Here is a 22053-nt window from a genome sequence, read left to right on the forward strand (position 1 = left end):
GTTATGCAGCATATTAGCTGAAGTTGAAGGTGGAAATCCCTGTAGGCTGTTCTTCAAACTGTGTTTTGCTTCTGTTTCTGCCACTGCTGTCGGCACAGCCAGTGGGTGTGAGCTGAGCAAGAATTAGGGTTGCCAACTCCAGGTGAGAAAATTCCTGAAGATTAGAGGGTGGGGGATCTGGAGAGGCCAAGGTTTGGGGAAAGGGGAAGGGTCTCAATGGCCACAGAATCCACCCTCAAAAACCCGAGCCAGGCCTGATCAGAGATGCTTTGAAAACATGTTGCGTGGGATTTTCTGGAGCCTCTTGTTCTGGAGCCAATTTGGTGTAGTGGTTAAGCGTGCAGACTCTTATCTGGGAGAACCGGGTTTGATTCCCCGCTCCTCCACTTGCACCTGCTGGAATGGCCTTGGGTCAGCCATAGTGGTGAAGTGTGTGGACTCTTATCTGGGAGAACCGGGTTTGATTCCCTGCTCCTCCACTTGCACCTGCTGGAATGGCCTTGGGTCAGCCATCGCTCTCGTAGCTGTCCTTGAAAGGGCAGCTGCTGGGAGAGCCCTCTCAGCCCCACCCACCTCACAGGGTGTCTGTTGTGGGGGAGGAAAATAAAGGAGATTGTAAGCTGCTCTGAGACTCTGAGTGGAGAGTGGGATATAAATTCAATGTCTCTCTCCTTCCTTCCTTCCTTCCTTCCTTCCTTCCTTCCTTCCTTCCTTCCTTCCTTCCTTCCCTCCTTCCTTCCTTCCTTCCTTCCTTCCTTCCTGTGAAAACAGAGTTGCAAAAGGGGACTGGAAACCAGAGTTGCAAGCAGCAGAGCAAACTGTTCCCTCTGTGAGTGGGGAGAGGTGTTAGCAGGCATCTCATGCAAGAGGGCAGGCTTAGGGTTGCCAAGTCCAATTAAAGAAAAATCTGGGGACTTTGGGGGTGGAGCCAGGAGACATTGGGGGTGGAGCCAAGAACAAGGATGTGACAAGCATAATTGAACTCCAAGGGAGTTCTTGCCATCACATTTAAAGGGACAGCACACCTTTTTAAATGCCTTTCTTCCAAAGGAAATAATGAAGGATAGGGGCACCATCTTTTGGGGCTCATAGAATTGGACCCCCTGGTCCAATCGTTTTTACACTTGGGGGGTATTTTGGGGAGAGGCACTAGATGCTATACTAAAAATTTGGTGCCTCTACCTCAAAACATAGCCCCCTCAGAGCCCCCAATACCCACGGATCAATTCCCCATTATTCCCTATGGGAATCGTTCTCCATAGAGAATAATAGAGTGCCCAGTAGACATTTCCCTCCCCCCCACGCTTTCTAAAGCGGCGGCGGGGGGGGGAGGGCCTCCAAACCAGCGAATTCCCTGGCCCCTCCCTCTCTCTCACACACAAATACTTACTGGGTCTTGTTCTTGCAGAACTTTACTTGATTTGAAAATGAAAGCAAAACAAAGGGAGGGCCAGTTCTCAGAAGCCCTTCCTGTTTCCTGCTTCTTGCTCAGCTTTAAAGGCACATATTTTAAAAACGGACCTGCAGGAGCTCAAAACTACATGGTGACTGGGGGTGGCGGGGCTTCCCCCACCGGCCAGCTGGCTGGGGGCGGGGAGAAGCCTGTAGAAACCTGCGGTGAGGCTGAAAGAGAAGCAGGCCATTTTTCTAGGCCAGAGAGAATTCTGCAGGCCCAGGGCCGGCTCCCCCCTCCCCCCGGTTTCCCCCCTGCTTGCAACCCTCCCCACCTGCACGCACAGCCAGCAACTGACCCGCTCTTTGCCTGGCTTGCCTGGTACGGCTGTTGCTGGTGTCATCGCCGAGTTTACCTCTCCCTGCCTCTCCCCCAAAGCTTTGTCAAAGGGGCTTTTGAGAAGCTGCAGTAGGGGCTGCGAGATAATTTGTAAGGGGCCTCTGAAATTTTGACTGCCTGGTGGCCTCCACAGAGTTTAATCCAGCACGGTCTGCAGGTCTTGAATGTTACATTTAATGGCTGTTTCTGGAGCTTTTTTCCCATTGACCATATTTTAGAGATCTCTTCCGAACACATGCCTGCATTTACTTGCTTCAGCACTGGAGGGTAATGAAAAGAACCTTGGCGGAGACTTCCGTGTACAGAATGGTCCTCTGGGGGAGGGGCTTCATGTTTGAATGGTACATCCCATCCAATAGTTCCCTTGCTTGTAGAAAGCTAGCAGATCAGGGAGAGCTGGGCTGAAATCTTTGTCCCAAATGGGCTAGTTGCTTGCAATGCAATGTGATTTATATATGGAACCGGGACTTTTTTTTTTAAGAAAAAGGCCAGCAGGAACTCATTTGCATATTAGGCCACACACCCTGATGTTACCATTGTTTCACATGGGGCTCTGTAGAAAAAGCCATGCAAGAACTCATTTGCATATGAGGCCACACCCCCTGCCACCAAGCCAGCCTTGAACTGCATTCAAGTGTGTTCCTGCTAAAAAAAAAAACCCTGTATGGAACACATAAGTTTAGTCACTGGATCAGACCTGGGCAACAGGGCTTTCTAGGTTAGGGAGCAGAGTCCGGAGTAGGTCTAGAGGTGAAGTTCAGGACTGGAGACCAGCAGTCTGGAGAGCAGATCTGGAAGTGCAAGAAAAGCAAAAGCCAGTGATTGTTTCCATGCTCCCTTGTGACCTTTGGTTAAGGACAATGCAATAAAGGGATGTGCGAGGAGATCCTCGATGGGAGAGTCTAATGCGACTAGCAGACAGAGAGCTCCCGCCTGTGGCCCTGTGGTGAGGCTGTGTTTGATTAAAAGTAAAATACTTGGCTACAGCATATAAAGTGGGGGGGCAGAGAAACGGCCTGGCTCTTTGCTCTTCTTGTAACTGGCCCCAAAGCGGGTGAAAAGTAGAACTGCCAACCTCCAAGTGGGATGCTAAACATGGAGAGCAGTCACACAGAGAAATCAACTGATAATTACCAAGTACCCGTGACAAAAATTACTAAGAGCCTGGGCTTTTTTTGGTAGAAAAAGCCCAGCAGGAACTCGTTTGTGGGGCCTGCAGAGAGGAGGCTCCATCATGACTGTCAATCAAGCAGAACATGGGGCTCTTTGTATGGTACAGTCCCTTGAGGAAGGTTGCAGACAGCTTATAAAAAGCTTTTAGCCCAGAGGTGGCCAAGCTGTGGCTTGGGAGCCACATGTGGCTCTTTCACACATATTGTGTGGCTCTCAAAGTCCTCATCGCCCCATTGGCTGGCTTGGGGGAAGCATTTGACTGTTTAAATCATTTCTGCAAGTCAAGTCAACTGGCAGCTTGGAGAATGCTTTAATAGTTAAAGTTGCTTTCTTTCCACCTCTCTCTTTCTCCCCATCTATCTTCCTTCCTTCCTTCCTTCCTTCCTTCCTTCCTTCCTTCCTTCCTTCCTTCCTTCCTTCCTTCCTTCCTTCCTTCCTTCCCCCTCCCTCCCTTCCTCTGACATTCATGTCTTGTGGCTCTCAAACATCTGACATTTATTCTACCTGGCTCTGATGTTAAGCAAATTTGGCCACTCCTGGTCTAGCCCTTCTTGATGCCTGGAACTACTGGCTCAGATGCAAAGCAGTAGGAGAGAGCAAGAGTGCAGCAGCACCTGAAAGTAACAAAAATTGTGGTAGGGAAAGAGCTTTGTTGCAACACTGATCACTTCTTCAGGTGCAAAGCAGCACCTACAGGGTTGCGCTGGTCACCCTCCCACTTGAGACTCATGTGGTACCAACTTGACTATCTTTTAGGCACAAGGCCCAAAGCCATTCTTTAACCCAAGCTCTTAATTACAGGTTTTATGATCCACTTCTGATCTGTGATCTGATTCATGGCTAGTTTTATACTGTTCTATGTCCTTGGGCTTGTTTGGAATGGCTTTGCTGTTTGTCAAGACAGATTCATGGAAGAGAGGTCCATCTTGGTGACTGAGGGGAACCTCCATCTACAGAGGCAGCAAACCTCTGAATGCCAGTGCTGGGAGGTGGCAGCAACAGCAAGGGGTGGGGCTTGTCCTCTCTAACTCTGTTTGTTTGGCCCTCCAGAGGAACTGTGTGAGGCAGGATGCCCCATTCCTCCACTTGCAATGAAAGCCAGTTTGGTGTAGTGGTTGAGTGCGTGGACTCTTATCTGGGAGAACCGGGTTTGATTCCCCACTCCTCCACTTGCGCACCTGCTGGAATGGCCTTGGGTCAGCCATAGCTATCGCAGGAGTTGTCCTTGAAAGGCCAGCTTCTGGGAGAGCTCTCTCAGCCCCACCCACCTTTCAGGGTGTATGTTGTGGGGGAGAAAGGGAAAGGAGATTGTGAGCTCCTCTGAGACTCTGAAAATCGGAGTGGAGGGCAGGATATAAATCCAATATCATCATCTTCTTCTTCTCTAGCAAGGCTCTGCTTGTGTGCTTATGTTCTTTTATACTGAACTTATTTTCATTGCAAGCTCCTTTGGGTAGGGCTCTGAAGAGGGGGCATAGAAATATGGTCGTCTTGAGCGTGGACTACTGTAATGCCCTCCACACGGGGCTGCCCTTGACTCTGACTCAGAAGCTGCAGCTGGTGCAGAATGCTGCAGCATGGTGGTTAATGGGGCTCCCTTGATAAGAGCACATTCAACCAGTGCTAAAAGAACTGCGTGATGCGACGTCACCCCAGCGTCGGAAACAACTGGTGCTTGAACAGGGGACTACCTTTATCTTTGTAAAAGAGCTGCACTGGCTGCCTGCTGCATTCCGAATCTGCTTCAAGGTGCTAGTATTGACCTATAAAGCCCTATATGGCCGAGGGGCCTGCCTATCTACAGGACTGCCTTTCCCCACATGTCCCCAAGAGAGCATTGTGTTTGGGAGGGCAAAATCTTTTCTCCATCCCTGGACCAAGGGAGGCCAGACTGAGCTCTACAAGGGCCAGAGCCTTCTCGGTGGCGGCACCAATGCTGTGGAATACCCTCCTGGAGGCTATAAGGGCCCTGAGGGATATCTCCCAGTTCTGCAGGGCCTGCAAAACAGAATTATTTTGTTTAGCCTATGACTCCTGAGTGGAGAATGCTGCCACCCTTATAACCGAGGGAATACCAGCTACGAGAAATTAGATCATTTCTCAAGGACCACCAATGGAGAGACCATCGAGGAAATTAACAGAAATTGAATGGGCCCTCTGAAGAAACCATGAACCGCCATAAGAAGTTGCAAAAAGCACCATAATGTAATATTTATAGTTTTATAGTCTTTAGCTTTATATTGGTTTAGTGATTGATATGTAGTCCTTGGTTGTTGTTAGCTGCCCTGAGTCCATTTGCGGAGAGGGTGGGATATAAGATTAAAGTAAGTAAGTAAACAAACAAATATCCTAATTATAACGAATCAACGCATGCCTTCCCGGGCGCATGATGGTCCCTCTCCTCTCCTCCAGATGCGGAGCACCCGGAAGGTGTCAGTGTGGCCTGTGGCCTTCGTGGGGGGCTTGCGCTACGAGTCACCCAAAGTCAACGCTGCGGGGAAGGTGTACGGCTGGAAGACCGTCTTCGACCCCCACCGGCCCTTCGCCATCGACATGGCGGGCTTCGCCGTGAATCTCAGGCTCATCCTCCAGCGACCTCAGGCCTACTTCAAACTGCGAGGGGTGAAAGGCGGCTACCAAGAGAGCAGCCTTCTGCGGGAGCTGGTGACCCTGAACGACCTTGAGCCAAAAGCTGCCAATTGCACTAAGGTACCGTGTCCTCGATAAAGGAAGCCACGGCCGTCCTTGACTCGAAAAAGGAAGCCATGGCTGTCCCTTGGCAAGGCTGTTAAGGGTAGGATGTTTTGAAGGTCATTGGTGCATAGGGTTGCCAATCCCCAGGTGGGGGCAGGGGATCCCCCGGTTTGGAGGCCCTTCCCCCGCTTCAGGGTCGTCAGAAAGCGGGGGGGGGGGATGTCTTCTGGGAACTCTGCTATTCCCTATGGAGATTTATTCCCATAGAAAATCATGGAGAATTGATCTGCGGGTATCTGGGGCTCTGGGGGGGGGCTGTTTTTTTGGGTAGAGGCACCAAATTTTCAGTATGGCATCTAGTGCCTCTCCTCAAAATACCTCCCAAGTTTCAAAAAGATTGGACCAGGGGGTTCAATTCTATGAGCCCCCAAAAAGGTGCCCCTATCCTTCATTATTTCCTATGGAAGGAAGGCATTGAAAAGGTGTGCCGTCCCTTTAAATGTGATGGCCAGAACTCCCTTCGGAGTTCAATTATGCTTGTCACAGCCTTGATCTTGGCTCCACCCCTAATGTCTCCTGGCTCCACCCCCAAAGTCCCCAGATATTTCTTGACTTGGACTTGGCAACCCTATTAGTGCATAGGGTCACCATAATTCTGGAAGTGGCGATGGTTGCCACCTCTGGGTTGAGAAATATCTTTGGGGGTGGAGTGCAGAGACGGTGGGATATGGGGGAAAACCTCAGCATGGTCCAGTGCCCTAGAGCCCACCCTCCAAAGCAGCCATTTCCTCCAGGGGAATTGATCTCTGTACCCTGCAGATGAGTTGTAAAAATGGGAGAGCAGAGAACCATAGAGCTGGAAGGAACCTCCAGGGTCATCTAGTCCAACCCTGCACAATGCAGGAAATTCACAAATATTTTGCCCCCCCCCCAATACCCCCAGTGACTCCTGCTCCATGCCCAGAAGATGGCAAAAAAAAACCTCCTCCAGGATCCCTGGCCAAACTGGCCTGGAGAAAACTTGCTTCCTGCTCCCAAAGTGGTGATCAGCATTTCCGTGGGCATGTAAGAAGGGGCCACGAGAACGAAGCACTGATGCGCCCCTTCCTGCCCTCCTTCTCATGATCTGCCTAAGTTCACGGAATCAGCATAGCTGTCAGATGGCCATCAAGCCTCTCTTTCAAAACCTCCAAAGAAGGAGAGCCCACCACCTCCTGAGGAAGCCTGTTCCATTGAGGAACCAGTCAGAAAGTTCTGCAGGCCTCATCTGAAGATTGGCAGTCCTTGACGGCACATCACACACACACACACACACACACACTCATATTCTACTGGTGTTCTAGATTCCAGCAGTCAAGCTTCTTTGCACCTATGCTTAGCTGGAAGAAACAGCCCCTGAATGTATTTAATTGTTTGCTTCACATCCATGGCCCTTCTGGCCTGGTTTAGGGATCTGTTCCACTTTCAGGTGGTCCTTGAAACCGCATGAAAAGAGAGGAGAAAGCTAAAGAGCCTGGGCTTCCTTTGGAGTTCCTGCCATCTGCTGAAGAGGCCAGTCTGTCTTCTGAAAAGCGGCTGGTCTCTTCAGCACCATAAGAACATAAGAGAAGTCATGTTGGATCAGGCCAATGGTCCATCCAGTCAGGAGGTCCGCCAGTCAGGAGGTCCGCCAGTGGGGCCTGGACACTAGAAGCCCTCCCACTGTGCCCCCCAAGCACCCAGAATACAGAGCATCACTGCCCCAGACAGAGAGTTCCACTGATAAGCTGTGGCTAATAGCCACTGATGGACCTCTGCTCCACATGCTTATCCAATTCCCACGTGAAGCTGACTATGCTTTTAGCCACCATCACCTCTTGTGGCAGTGAATTCCATATGTTAATCACCCTTTGGGTGAAGAAGTACTTCCTTTTATCAGTTTTAACCCGACTGCTCAGCAATTTCATTGAATGTCCACAAGTTCTCGTATTGTGAGAAAAGGAGAAAAGTACTTTTTTTTCTCTACCTTCTCTATCCCATGCATAATCTTAAAAACCTCTATCATGTCACCCCTCAGTCAATGTTTCTCCAAGCTAAAGAGCCCCAAGCGTTTCAACCTTTCTTCATAGGGAAAGTGTTCCAACCCTTTAATCATTCTAGTTGCCCTTTTCTGCACTTTTCCCAATGCTATAATATGTTTTTGAGGTGCAGTGACCAGAATTGTACACAGTACTCCAAATGAGGCCGCATCATCAGTTTATACAGGGGCATTATGATACTGGCTGATTTGTTTTCAATTCCTTTCCTAATAATTCCCAGGATGGCATTGGCCTTTTTTTATTGCAATCGCAGAGTCTTGACATTTTCTGTGCCTTCAGTGGCAGTTCCAAAGACACACTATCCACATGCACTAGTGAAGAATTTGCTCCACCCAATTCTGCTCTGCAAAACATTGAATATCTGCTAAACACTTTACACCTCTATTCAATACTGGCTTTTTAAAAAAAATGAAATTCAAGATTTGGAGTAATGCAGTAATAACTGAGTATTCAAACATTTCAGGGAAGACATTTGCTAGCTGTTCTAGGACTCTTTGAAGAAAATGCACATACTTCTCTTTTAAGCCCGGATTGAAAAATGCACTTCCGTTTTTTAATCCAAGGGGACGCCTCCCAGGTATTAAAAGTGGAGACCCGGCAGGTTTAAGTGCACTGTCTCGCCCAAAGTGCTGACTTTCTTCTTGGCTTAAGCAGAGCAGAGATTTGTTTTCAACCAAGCTCATCTCAGGCAAAACCGAACGGGGGGGGGGGGGGGGGCTTTGAGCAGCAAATGGGATCCACTAAACATGCAGTTCATTGCCATGGCAACAAGGGGAGAGCCCTGTCAAGGTGAGGGAGTGATGAAGGAGAAGTGAGCCTTGCTCCAAAGAGGCATGCCGTCTGTGGTGGCCACGGCAGATACTCAAGAGCAGGGTTGGAAGGGACGTTCTGCAAAGGCAGGCGCAATCCTGGTATGAGCAGGGCAAAAGCTGAATTGCCCGGCTTGCAGATTTGCCCATTTGGCCACAGTCCTGGTAGAGAACAAAGAAGCTGCCCCTCCCTCCCGGCTGTTAATAGACATACAAAGGATGTCCTCATGCAGTAGGAGCTGTTGAAAGGCAGTCAGGATCGGCCCAGATACCTGGCCCTTCACCTGGCCCTGAAGGACTCTTTTGGCTACCTGTTTTGTAGGAACCCTGTGGCACAGAGTAGTAAAGCTGCAGTACTGCAGTCCAAGCTCTCTGCTCATGACCTGGATTCAGGTAGCCAGTTCCAGGTTGACTCAGCCTTTCATCCTTCCGAGCTCGGTAAAATGAGTCCCCAGCTTGTTTGGGGTTGGGGGGGAAGCGTAGATGACTGGGGAAGGCAATGGCAAACCACCCCATAAAAAGTCTGCCATGAAAACATTGTCATGTGACGTTACCCCAGAGCTGGAAACGACTGATGCACTGCTTGCACAGGGGACTATCTTTACATTTTTTTTTTGTACTGCAATAATGGAGCGGAGGTTGTCAAGCACCTGGCAGGCTTCCATTCATAGCGGACAGGCTATATATGGGACCTTGCTTGGAGTTCAGGTTGCCAACTTCCTGGTGGGGCCTGGATATCTTCCAGAATGACAACCAATCTCCAAATGACAGAGATCAGTTCCCTTGCAGAAAATGGCAGCTTTGGAGCAGGGATGCTATGATATTGTACCCTGCTGAGTTCCCTTTCCCTTCCCAAACCCTACCCTCTCCAAACTTTGCTACCAGGTCTCTAGGAATTTCCCAACCTGGAGTTGGTAGCCCTGCAAGGAAGAAGATATTGAATTTATACCCCGCCCTTCACTCTGAGTCTCAGAGCAGCTCGCTATTCCTCTGCCTTCTTCCCCCACAACAGACACCCTGTGAGTTGGGTGGGCTGAGAGAAGAAGAAATTGGATTTATATCCCGCCCTTCACTCCGAAGAGTCTCAGAGCGGCTCACAATCTCCTTTACCTTCCTCCCCCACAACAGACACCCTGTGAGGTGGGTGGGGCTGGAGAGGGCTCTCACAGCAGCTGCCCTTTCAAGGACAACCTCTGCCAGAGCTATGGTTGACCCAAGGCCATTCCAGCAGGTGCAAGTGGAAAAGTGGGGAATCAAACCCGGTTCTCCCAGATAAGAGTCCACACACTTAACCACTACACCACACTGGCTCTCCAGAGAGCTCTCCCAGAAGCTGCCCTTTCAAGGACAGCTCTGCAAGAGCTATGGCCATTCCAGCAGCTGCATGTGGAGGAGCAGGGAATCAAACCCGGTTCTCCCAGATAAGAGCCTACACACTTAACCACTACACTAAACTGGAAAGCAACAATGTTTGAGTCAAATGGCAATTTTAAAGACCAACAAAGTTGTATTCACAATATCAGGGATCATTTTGTTGAAAAATAGGTGGCGAAGCTCATTAGCATAACTCATTATACATATGCCCTTTCCAACCAGCCAAAAGAAATCTGATGCAAGAAAGGAAAGTCTTGGGCAAGCAAGGCCTGCTTGGGCTGGCTAAAGATCCAGCCAGCCCAAGCAGGCCTCGCTCACCTGGGGCTCTCCTGGGCTGTCCCCACCCCAGTCAAAAGGCCAGCAAGCCACCCGCTGCCCAAAATCCCATAAGAAGTGGAGAAAGGGTGGCGCAAGCTTCTCCAGGGGTTAATGAGGGCTGCTGGGGGCGTAGCAAAGCCCCTGGTGGCTGGCTGGCTGCCCGCTCTCCTAATCCATGGACTATTATGCAGCTGCACCTACTATTCCGTGAGGTAGGTGAGGAGGAAGAGGGGGAACCGTCAGAAAGGTTCGTGAGCTGTGCTCTTATTGAATCTGAGGCCTGCACAGTATAAGCTTTCATGTGCAAGCACGCTTTGGCAAATAAGAGTCACTGAGGAGCCACAGACCAGCTTTCCAAAGCAAAGGCCTGCCAATGTCCTGTCTGAAGGCAGCTGGCATTTGCTCAGCAATGGGTCTCTTGAGGGCTGTCCCCCGTCCCTGTCGCCAAGGGCGGCGGAAGGATAGACAAGCCAAGGAAGGTGATTGTGAACATTGAGGGGAGGAGAGAACAGGTCAGTGGGCAAGAGCAAGTTGAAGGTTTGGTTAATGCCCGGAGACACAGTGCCATAAAATGGGTCATTTCCTGCCCGTACTCCATTTCCCGTCTCATTGGCTCGAGAGGGGTGGGCCCCGTGAGGTCTTTTGCTAGCCTGCTTTAAGACTTGATGGGTCATTAGCCTCCAGGGAATATGGTTAGTCTTGCTATTGGTTTAATAATACAAGATTATGCACAGACTTTTCTTCTCTCTCTGCCTCCCCCTCCCCCACCCCCCCAACGGCATTCCCTCATTCAGATTCTCGTCTGGCACACGAGGACGGAGAAACCGGTACTGGTGAATGAGGGGAAGAAAGGCTTCACAGATCCCAACGTGGAAATCTGACATCAAGCAGCGAAGAGAGAGGTGAACAGGTAAGACTCAGCCAGATCTCCTTGAAGAGTGGAGAGGAAAAGCAACGCCGATTTCCCACTCACCTTATGCCGGTCTCACGTTCCTCTTCGCAGCGGGGCTTCCTTCCCCTTTTACAGTATCTGCCCTGGCACTTCAGCTAACGTTGGCTTTTTTAAAAAACAGAAACCTCTAAAAACCAGTTTCTGTTTGCTGCTTGAAAAAGCTGGTGCTAGCTTCAGCCCTGGGGCAAATAGTGTGAAATTGGAAGGAAGCCCCACTGAGAAGAGGAACGTGAGAGTGGCGTAAGGTGAGTGGGATATTGGCCCAAATTTGGTGCATGCAAAAGGCAAAGGGGACACTCAGGTTCCTCCCTTGGGGTAAATTGGATTATTATATCTTCCCAGATTCCTTGGTTTCAAAATCAGGACACTTATTTTTGAAAGGCGCTTTTAAAAAGAAACAACACTTGTGCCGAGCTGAAAATAACCTTAGCAGCAGCGTCGAGCGAAATGGAGCAGTGATTTTGCCTCCTGAGTACCCGCAAATAGGTCCAGCTAAAATGTATTTCTCACATCTGTGAAAGCTATCTGGGATCTAAAGGTCCCTTGTGCAACCCTTTGAAAAAAAGAATGTTCTCACTCCAAATCCAATCCCAGGGTTGGAGCTACCATGAAACTAGTTATTGTTTCTCCCCTGCAAATAGTAATAGAATAACCTGCATGGCCCTTTAGAGAAAGAGCAAAGTGGAAGCTTAGGTTGGAAATAGATCTGTCAACCTCCAGGTTAGATCTGGGATTTTCCCAGAATTACAACTGACCTTTGAACTACAGAGATCAATTCTCCTGGAGAAAATAACTGTTATAATAAAAAGGTAGTTCCCTGTGCAAGCACCGGGTCGTTGCCGACTCATGGGGTGATGTCACTTCAGGACGTTTTCGTGGCAGACTTTTACTGGGTGGTTTGCCATTGCCTTCTCCAGTCTTCTACACTTTCCCCCCAGCAAGCTGGGTACTCATTTTACCAACCTCAGAAGGATGGAAGGCTGAGTCAACCCTGAACCGGCTACCTGAACCCAACTTCCGTCAGGATTCAAACTCAAGTCCTGATTAGAGCTTAGACTGCCGTACTGCAGCTTTACCACTCTGCACCATGGGGCTCTTAACTGTTATAATACTGTGGCATTATATCCTAGTGAGGTTCCCCCATCCCAAACCTCACCCTTCCCAGGCTCCAGTCCCAAATCTCCAAGTGTTGAGGTCCCTAGGAAGAACCCAAAGAGCAGCATCTTGCCATAAACCCAGCAAACCAAGTTGCCTTTTTAATTTGCAGCATATTCCCTTTTGCGGAGTCTCGAGCCAGCTGCCACGTGGTCTCCAGGATTGGTCCACATCCTTTGAACACATCGAGAGCAACCGAGTGGACCGATCGAGCCAATCCAAACTCCTTGGACTCTCCTGAACTTCCTCGCACGCTCCGAACAAAGCCGGAAAATGCCACAACAGACCTGCTGGAGACGACCAACCAGCGACACACATAACAAAGCAAAAAGCACAGAAGCCGTGGAGCTGGCGTCACTTTTGGCTCGAGGTGAGGAGCCTCCCGGGACGCAGGGAGTGGGAAGCGCCCAGGATGCACGTGGAAGAAAGCATGCCTGAAATGCCCCATTGGGAAGCCAAGATTCTGACCAAGGGGCTTCCGCAGGACATTGATAAGGACAATGGTTCCCATTTTGGTCCCCGTCAACATCCTTCTCTCTCTCAAGGGACACAAATTACTTGGGCAGGACCAGCAAGAGCAGCTCATCAGCTGCAGAGGAGAAGCTGGGATTGGCAGTGGCACCGTTGCTCTTAAATTATATTTATTTTGCTGCAAAAGAAAGAAGAGGGAGGGGGGAAAGAAAAAGACTGAAGAGGGAAGGGGAGGAGAAGGAGACTGGCAGTTGGTAAATTAGCAAATAACTCCCCTCATCCCCTTTCCTGAGATCTGTACCTCTTTCATCAGCTCCAAGGAGAAAAGGAATTGTTTTCTGTTGCCCCAGAAGGTAGGATCAGAACCAGTGGGTTGAAATTAAATCAAACGTTTCTGGCTCAACATTAGGAAGAACTTCCTGACCGTTAGAGCAATTCCTCAGTGGAATAGGCTTCCTCAGGAGGTGGTGGGCTCTCCTTCCTTGGAGGTTTTTAATCATAGGCTAGATGGCCATCTGACAGCAATGAAGATCCTGTGAATTTAGGGGGAGGTGTCTGTGAGTTTCCTGCATTGTGCAGGGGGTTGGACTAGATGACCCTAGAGGTCCCTTCCAACTCTATGATTCTAAGGAGGTTGTGCCCTTTTGTGCAGTTTGAAATGTTTTCAGCGCTCACACCAAGGTGTTTCTTATTCCTGCCCTCTGTTTAAACCATAGCTTTGATGGGCCTTTCCCAAATTGCATGTGTCGCTTCAAAGAGGGGGGGGGGGATTTCCAGTGGATACCTACCTCACAAGGTTTGGAAGGTTCTGAACTGCGGCATCCCTTCCCCGCCTTCAAACATTTCCAAAAGGGATCTTTCTAGGGACTTGGATAAAAGCAGTTTTGGCTTTGCCCAAGCATTCCGGGATATGGAAAAACAAAATAGGAATGTGGTAGAGATTCCTTGTAACAACTATTTCCCTGCTGAGATGTTGTTGGGCATCCAAGGTTGGTTTTGAACACATGGCCTTTGGCCTGAGACAGCATTGGCAACCTTGACAGGACTGCTGAAAATCATTTGGGTCACGCAGGCAGAGGCCGAAACCAGAGATGAAGATATTGGATTTATGCCCCACCCTTCACTCTAAATCTCAGAGTGGCTCACAAACTCCTTTAGCTCCCCCCCAACAGACACCCTGTGAGGTAGGTGGGGCTGAGAGAGCTCTCCCAGCATCTGCCCTTTCAAGGGCAGCTCTGCAAGAGCTATGGCTGACCCAAGCAGCTGCAAGTGGAGGAGTGGGGAATCAAACCCGGTTCTCCCAGATAAAACCACTAAACCAAACTTAGTGAATAATGAAATCTCCTTTCTTCAGAGCCCTACTGAAAAGCCATCTGCTGTGGGCAACAGATTCCCTCAGGAATGTTCTTAATCCAGGGGTCGCCAACCCTTTTGAACCTGTGAGCACCCTCTGGAATTCTTACACAATGCGGTGGTGCAGGAGGCGAGGCCAGCCCCAAAATGGCTGCTAAAGCTTACCTTCAGTCACGCAGTAAAGATCTTTGTGCTGTGGCGCTAACAGATGCCAAAGCAACATACTCAAAAGCCTGAACAGCCAGTCAAATTTCCAACAGCCAATCAGAAGTCTTGCCGGGCAAAAGCTCCACCCGCTTTCTAAAAACAATTGGTGGGTGCCTGGAAAGGTATCAGTGACAGTGAGCACTATGGCTCCCAGGGACCTCTGGTCTTACATAATGCCCCCTCAGTGTAAAGGGGTGGCTGGGGGAAATAAACACCCACCTTTTAAAGCAAGTGGTCACCTCACACCAATCGACATGTTCACTGGAATGTGCCATCTGGTCTGTACCCTTTCAGACTGTAAGGGATTGTCCTATCTTGGAATATTTTCCCTCATGCCAAGTCTCCCTGCATGTAGTAGACTAGCGCCTCACGGAGAAGACTATGCTAAACCCTTCTCTCCACTGAGCTTGCTATATTACATGCAGGAATTCAACAGGGTAAGGGCACCTTGCATGCTTTTAGAGGGGCACTGCAGAATTCTTCCAAGTCAAGAATTCTGTGCAATGTGGCTAGCCTCCCCATTTTTTAAAAAAAACTCTGGGTGGAAGAGGATGATGATGTTGGATTTACACAGTCCCCACTGAGTGACTCACAATCTCCTTTACCTTCCTCCCTCCCACAACAAACACCCTGTGAGGTAGGGGCTGAGAGAGCTCTCACAGAAGCTGTCCTTTCACGGACAACTCTGCTAGAGCTATGGCTGATCCAAGGCCATTCCAGCAGCTGCAAGTGGAGGAGTGGGGAATTGAACCTGGTTCTCCCAGATAAGAGTCTGTGCACTTAACCACTACACCAAACAAGCATGTGAGAGCTTCAGGGCAATGCTGTCACAGTCCTCAACATACCTCAGAGGAAGGCTGCGATAAGTCACTTGGGTGGGAACTGGGATTTTCCAGCAGAGAGTTGACACGCTCCTGCTCAGAGCATGCTGCTTTCGCACACTCAAGTCACATAGCAATTGTACCCAGGGGTGGAATTCTAGCAGGATCTGCTTTGCATATTAGGCCACATACCCCTGATGTAGCCAATCCTCCAAGAGCTTACAAGACTCTTTTTTGTAAGCTCTTGGAGGATTGGCTACATCAGGCGGTGCGGCCTAATATGCAAATGAGCTCCTGCGAGAATTCCACCTCTGATCGTACCATATACAAGGCAGCTTGGGCCAAACCCTAGCAGAGATGTCCCTTGCTTTGCTAGTCCCCCAGGTGAGGAAAGCTGAAACGAGAGACAGGCATCCAATTCAACAGGGACCAACTTTGGCCCAGTGATAGATCATCCCTTCGGTCCCCTGCCCTTCTTCACAGTTCTGCGGTTGTCCAGGACAAGCAGGCCAGCAAGCACCTGCTTTGCTCAGTTCTCTTATCTCTGCTTGCTAAAGGTGACGAATGGACCAGAGTCAATTATGAGACAACCTGATGAGAGAGAAAGAGAGCCAAGAAGGCCCCGGGCTCTAGCAGGGAAGGCTCGGGGGTTAGAAGAAAGTGAGCTGGCTTCTCCGTTAGCAGACTTAAGTCGATTGCTGCGTCCCTGCAGCTATTTCCTTTGCGAACAACACCTCCGCAGGAATTTGAGCCTCGGGCCAAGCCAAGGAGGGCTGTGTCAACCAACAGGAGTATCTTGGCCCTTCGGAGAGCAGAGGTTCGTTGCAGCAAAACCAAAACCAAGTAGCAGTGCAATCCCCCCTCTATTTTTTAAATTTGGTTTTGCACACTTTCCTCCAGTCTATGCTAGCTGAAATCATTTGGCTTGAAACAGCAGTAAATTTCTTCAAGACTGCCCTTAACACATGGCTAACCCCACTGGGAATAGCCCCAGAGTGGCGCAGAGTGGTAATGCTGCAGTGCTGCAGTCCGAACTCTCTGCTCACGACCTGAGTTCAATCCCCGGAGGAAGCTGGTTCAGGTAGCCGGCTCCAGGTTGACTCAGCCTTCCATCCTTCTGAGGTCGGTAAAATGAGTCCCCAGCTTGCTGGGGGGAAAGCGTAGATGACAGGGGAAGGCAATGGCAAACCACCCCGTAAAAAGTCTGCCATGAAAACGTCGTGATGCGACGTCACCCCAGAGTCGAAAATGACTGGTGCTTGCTCAGGGGACTACCTTTACCTTTTTAACCCCACTGGACCAGATTACAGCGGTGGTATGAAACCTACTTCGTCCAAGCAGTTTCAATGCTGGTCTGTGCGCACAAGTGCGACAGAAAACAGGCCACGTGTCGGGGCAAAGCCAAATCCCACCCCCAGCCCCAAATAGTTTATTATTTGCATGATGCCGTCAACGTTCGTGAGGCTTTGCCATGTAAAAATGATAAGTCACATGAATGCATGGAACTGCCTTGGTCCATCGAAGTCAGACCCTTGGTCCATCAAAGTCAATGTTGTCTACTCTGACTGGCGGTGGCTCTCCGGGGTCTCGGGTGTAGGTCTTGCGCATTACCTATTGCCAGATCTCTTAACTGGGGATATCAGGGACTGAACCTGGGACCTTCCACATGCCAAGCAGATGCTCTACCACTAAGCCACAGCCTTCGCCCTGAGGAGCATACTCCTCCAAATCCCAGTACAAAGAAATCCAGTGTTGTAGGGCAATGCCTAGGAGAGAAAGCTTCTCTCTAACATCTATAGCGCAGTCTGGGGGGGTTGGGGACGGCGCTGTTGTTATTCAGGAAAGCGTTTAAGCAAAGATTCTGGGAAAGGAGTCCGGAAACAACCCCGAGCTTATGATCTGTTGGTGCCAGAGAGCAGCGCAAAGCTTCTGCTTTTGCCGGATTTTGGAAACCGCAACACCCCATCATTCCCCGCACTGCTCTCCGCAGGCACTTCCAGTTCAATCCTGCCAAGCAACCAGCAGCAGCCAAAGAACTGGAGAAATAATAAATACAACCGGTAGCAGTGTGAAAGCAAGCTATATAAAGCAACCACCGGAAGCAATGACGCTTTCACGCAAAGCGTGTAAGTATGCGTTTTAGTGAAAATTAAACGCAGCAAAACTAAGGAACGCGAAACATTCAATACTTGACATTTTTCCACAAAGTCTCTCGACGGTCTTAGAAAGCTGGACATGATGAAGTCGCGGGTAAAGTGTTTAACCCCTCGGTGTTGCACTCATGATTGCATGGAGAGAATAAGGAACCGCTTTTAAAAGGACTCCTCACGGTTCCGCTTTCTTCCTCAGCCGCCTCCTCCCAACTACACAAAGCCACAGCTCTACTCTTCACCATCGTGGATCAACGCATGCTCCGATCTGCCGGCTGCAGCAGGAAAAGCGGTCCCTCATTCTCTCCGTACAATCACGAGTGGAACACTACGGGATTCGAGGCTTTACCCGCGTCTTCATCAAGTCCAACTTTCTAAGACTGTTGAGAGACTTTGTAGGGAAATTTCAAGTAGTGAATGTTTAGTGTTCCTTAGTTCTGCTGTTTAATTTTCACTAAAACGCATATGTACACGCTTTGCGCGAAAGCGTCGCTGCTTCCGGTGGCTACTTGATACAAAGAACAGGAGAAAACTGTTCTTCATGCCAGCGATGTCCCTCCCTAGAGTTTTCGAAATGCCACTTGTGCTCGCCACTGGGGCTTTCTTTAGTGTCTGATTTGCAGGTTAAGCCAGCGTCTCTTGGAGAGAGCGGGTGTCAGTCTCTTGGAAAATGAAAGACCAAAGACAGGTTGACCCGTTCCTTGACCCCCCCCCCCCCCAAATCCCCTTTTCAAATCGCTCCTCTAGGTTCTGGTGCGGCTTCAAACCACTGAGTGGATCCCAATGCTCTTTGGGCTCTCTTCAAACGCGCGAAAAAGGAAGTTTAAAGCACAATTATACCTGCCAGCTGTAGGAAAGGAACGTAATCTTGTACAGGAAAGAAAAAAAAATGCACTTATTTTTTTAACCCTTAACTTCTATAGCTAAGATGACGCGTAAGACGGCGTGGAATCCAATCGCTCTTTGGACTAACGACAGAGCCCTTCTCTGTTTCCTGATATTTAAAATGAATAGTCATTGGGGGCGGGGGGTGGAATTTTTTTTTAATAATGAAACATCCATCAAACTATCAATTGGGGAAACTTCCCCTTCCCCCCTCCAAAACAACCCCCCCCCCAAAAAAAAAAATTGTTGTGATAAGGCTCTTTTTTTTCTTCCTAACTGAAAAAAGCGCATCACCGCTTTGAGGGCAAAAACCGCATTAAAACCAAAGCATGAATTACAACAACATGTGGACGTGGGTTATCAGGAAGCTCTTTAGGCACGCAGGCTTTGCTCCGGAGTGGGAGGCTGCAGCGTTCAAACACGAGCCCTCACCCCACCCCGGCCCTCCCCATCTAGTTTTTAAGCAGGGAACGGCAAGGAGTTTGTTTCGAAGAGCCGAAAAACTCAACAGCTCCTGCGATACGAGGGGCTCTTCCCCACGGCTGCCCTCTTCCAGTTGCATGTCTGTCTTACCAGTGACAACAATAACCCAAGCCAGATCGCAGCAAAGCGTAAAGAGCCAATCAAAAGGCTGCATCCTGAGGTTCCTTCTCCCCCACCCTCCGTTTTTAAATCTGGTTTTGCAAAACACGCCCTCTGCCTCAGGCACCCACCGGGGCTCCAAGCCTCCAAGAGCGGGCGCGGGGGGGGGTGTGTGTGGGTGCAGCGGGCAAAAGATCTGGGACAGGAGGATGGAGGGATACCCCAGCTGCACTCTCTGTTCTTGGTTTTAATTCAACTGTATTTAATTTGTTAAATAAAATTAACTATGGTTTTTAACCGCTGGTGTGCGTCTGCTAGTCCAGGGAGCCTCGGCGGGGAAGGTCTGGCCGGCATCACCCCCCCAGCGACTGCAGGAAAAGTCAGACACTAAATGTTACGGGAGGTGGGGGGGGAGGCATTGGAGGAAGAGGGGAACCCGGGAAAAGCTCCCTGCGGGAAGACTTGGGGGGAGGCGGGGGGGGGGAGAGACGAAAACCTTGTTCGAGCAAGAAGGGAACAGGATATTCTCCAAAGAGGGCATTGAGTTGTGCTTCTAAAGATCTGAAGCCTTTGGGAATCGGCACTGTTTGCATTGAGAATAAAGCGGGAGGGGGGCGGGGAGGAAAGGGGATGCTCTGTCAGAGGGCTTCAAAGGAGGAGAAACAGAAGCCTCTGTGTGTGTGAGTCAGAGAACACACGGTCCCTTATCCTTTTCCACTTCTTTCCTCGTTTAAAACATCAGTTTAAAAACATTTTTATTTAAAAAATCAGCAACCTAATGCCAAAAATTCCACGGGATTCTTCCCTCCTTTCCCGCAACTGCCTTTTCAGGGTAGGAATTTGGAGGGAGGGGGTGGAACGGTGTCCCAGAGAAGCATTTAGCTGTTCCCTAAAACAGGATTCGTATCAGACTTTCCGGAATAAGCAGTGCTCTTTTTTTGTAGCAGGAACTCTTTTGCATATAAGGCCACACACCCCTGATGTAGCCAGTCCTCCAAAAGCTTACAGGGTTCTTCGTACAGGGCCTACTTGTAAGCTCTTAAGAGGACTGGCTGAATCAGGGGTGTGGCCTAATATGCAAAAGAGTTCCTGCAACAACAAAAAAAGACCCGAGAAAAAGTGAAAACACTTGCCCTCTGAGGAATGTGCACACATTTGAGCCAGATCTATAGCTTGCAAAGGCCGAATTGGGGAGTTCCTGGACATGATCGTGAAATGTCACAGGGATATGTCAGATTTCGACGGGTTTACTATGACAAAAAGTGGGAAGGGAACCCTGCTCAACACGTATTTAAGAGAGAAAGGTTCTCCCTGATAGGCTAGGAACATGCTCTCCCTGATAGGCTAAGGACATGCAAGGAAGATTTCCCACCCCCACCCCCCAATGTGGGAAAGAATTCAAAACTAGGGGAGTGCTCCCTCTCCTTCCTGCCCCTCCCCCCGCATTTATTAACACAACATTAAAATGGCTCCTTGAGAGCTTTCTGAACAGTAAAAACCCTGCAACTCAACTTGTTAGGATTAATGCAAAAATGTGGAAGTTTTAAACATTTCTACCCAGCCAGATCGATTAACCAAATCAGGCACCTAAGAATGGAAGAAGAGATTTCCTTTTCCTTCACAGTAAAAGTGGGTTCCGTTGTCCAAAAAGCTCTGGACACCCCAGTCTATTGCACAAAACGCTGGATTTTTTTTTTTCCTTTCGGCTGCAAACAACTCGGTGTCCGATTCACATCCAGTCGGCTTGAGATGAGCTTCTTAAACCCAGCAGATCTCCGATCGCTCTCGCTCATTCGCTCCTTGGCCAGATCCGCGGCACCTTTGCAACGGCCGAGGTAAGAGAACTTGCAGAGGCGGTGAGCTCTGCAAGAAAGGCTTTGGACTTCTTCACTGCTTCAAGTATTCAGAATCAGCTGCCCAGATGCACTGGCAGGGGGCACGTTTCGCACGCCCATGTGGTCTAGGAAGGCCAGGCCCTGCCAGCATCCAGATCCTGGGACCCCACATTAGTATATCCACAAACGGCACAGAAGAGGAACCGATCGAGGGCCGGGGAAGGAAGCAGAGCAGTTGTGGAGGCCCTTCTGCTCAGTCCACGTAGTGGGTCCTTCCTAAGAAAGGCAAGTCTACGGACTGGATGATCCGGCCTGCGGCGCGTTCTTCGAAAATCACAATCTGGAGAAGAAGCGGGATCGGAAAGGAAATGGTAGGGATAAAAAACAAACACACGAGCACAAAATGACAGAATGCATTTCCTTTTCCTTGTACTGGCATTCCAAAGAACCGTCTATCAAAGGCCAAGCTACAGATGAAACCTGGGCTCCAGGATCAGCCCCAGGACACCCGACTAGTTATTTATATAGAAGAAGAAGAAGATATTGGATTTATATCCCGTCCTCCACTCTGAAGAGTCTCAGAGCGGCTCACAATCTCCTTTACCTTCCTCCCTCACAACAGACACCCTGTGAGGTAGATGAAGATATTGGATTTATATCCCGCCCTCCACTCCAAAGAGTCTCAGAGCGGCTCACAATCTCCTTTCCCTTCCTCCCCCACAACAGACACCCTGTGAGGTAGATGAAGATATTGGATTTATATCCCGCCCTCCACTCCGAAGAGTCTCAGAATGGCTCACAATCTCCTTTACCTTCCTCCCCCGCAACAGACACCCTGTGAGGTAGATGAAGATATTGGATTTATATTCCGCCCTCCACTCTGAAGAGTCTCAGAGTGGTTCACAATCTCCTTTACCTTCCTCCCCCACAACAGACACCCTGTGAGGTGGGTGGGGCTGGAGAGAGCTCTCACTGCAGCTGCCCTTTCAAGGACAACCTCTGCCAGAGCTATGGCTGATCCAAGGCCATTCCAGCAGGTGCAAGCGGAGGAGTGGGGAATCAAACCTGGTTCTCCCAGATAAGAGTCTGCACACTTAACCACTACACTAGACTGTTTTATACCGCCCCTATTTGGGACAGGAGCTCACAGGAGTGGAGCTCTGGGACTGCTAAATTTCATTGTGCTCTTTCTTTCTTACCTCCTCCCCCAAATACTTGCTTCTGGCTTCCAGTGTTCAAACCCCCTGTGAGAATTTTGCTGAACAATTAAGATTTCACAAACTTTCTAATATCTCCCCCCCCCATTAAAAAAAGCAACAATAACCAAAACGTATAAAGCAGGCAGATGGAAATCTTCATCGTGCCGCTGCGGCCACATAGGAGAAAGTCATTTTAAAAAGTTGG

General features: G+C 49.5%; 2 protein-coding genes across 6 annotated transcripts in view; one reads left to right on the top strand and one right to left on the bottom strand.

Annotated features, from left to right (window-relative positions):
* B3GAT1 (beta-1,3-glucuronyltransferase 1) overlaps positions 1-13006 on the top strand; it is a 100598-nt gene extending 87592 nt beyond the window's left edge. For all 4 annotated transcript variants that reach the window (XM_060250669.1, XM_060250671.1, XM_060250670.1 and 1 more), the window contains 3 exons: positions 5378-5674; positions 11033-11148; positions 12458-13006. In XM_060250669.1, coding sequence (XP_060106652.1) covers positions 5378-5674; positions 11033-11119 — 384 coding nt within the window. In that variant the 3' untranslated portion in view covers positions 11120-11148; positions 12458-13006. The remainder of the gene's footprint in view (positions 1-5377; positions 5675-11032; positions 11149-12457) is intronic.
* Positions 13007-19521: 6515 nt separating this feature from the next.
* Positions 19522-22053, bottom strand: part of GLB1L2 (galactosidase beta 1 like 2) — a 105961-nt gene continuing 103429 nt past the window's right edge. For both annotated transcript variants that reach the window (XM_060250459.1, XM_060250460.1), the window contains one exon: positions 19522-20989. In XM_060250459.1, the coding sequence (XP_060106442.1) occupies positions 20903-20989 (87 nt within the window). In that variant the 3' untranslated portion in view covers positions 19522-20902. The remainder of the gene's footprint in view (positions 20990-22053) is intronic.

This window comes from Heteronotia binoei, chromosome 12 (genome assembly GCF_032191835.1).
Source record: "Heteronotia binoei isolate CCM8104 ecotype False Entrance Well chromosome 12, APGP_CSIRO_Hbin_v1, whole genome shotgun sequence".
NCBI lineage: Eukaryota > Metazoa > Chordata > Lepidosauria > Squamata > Gekkonidae > Heteronotia > Heteronotia binoei.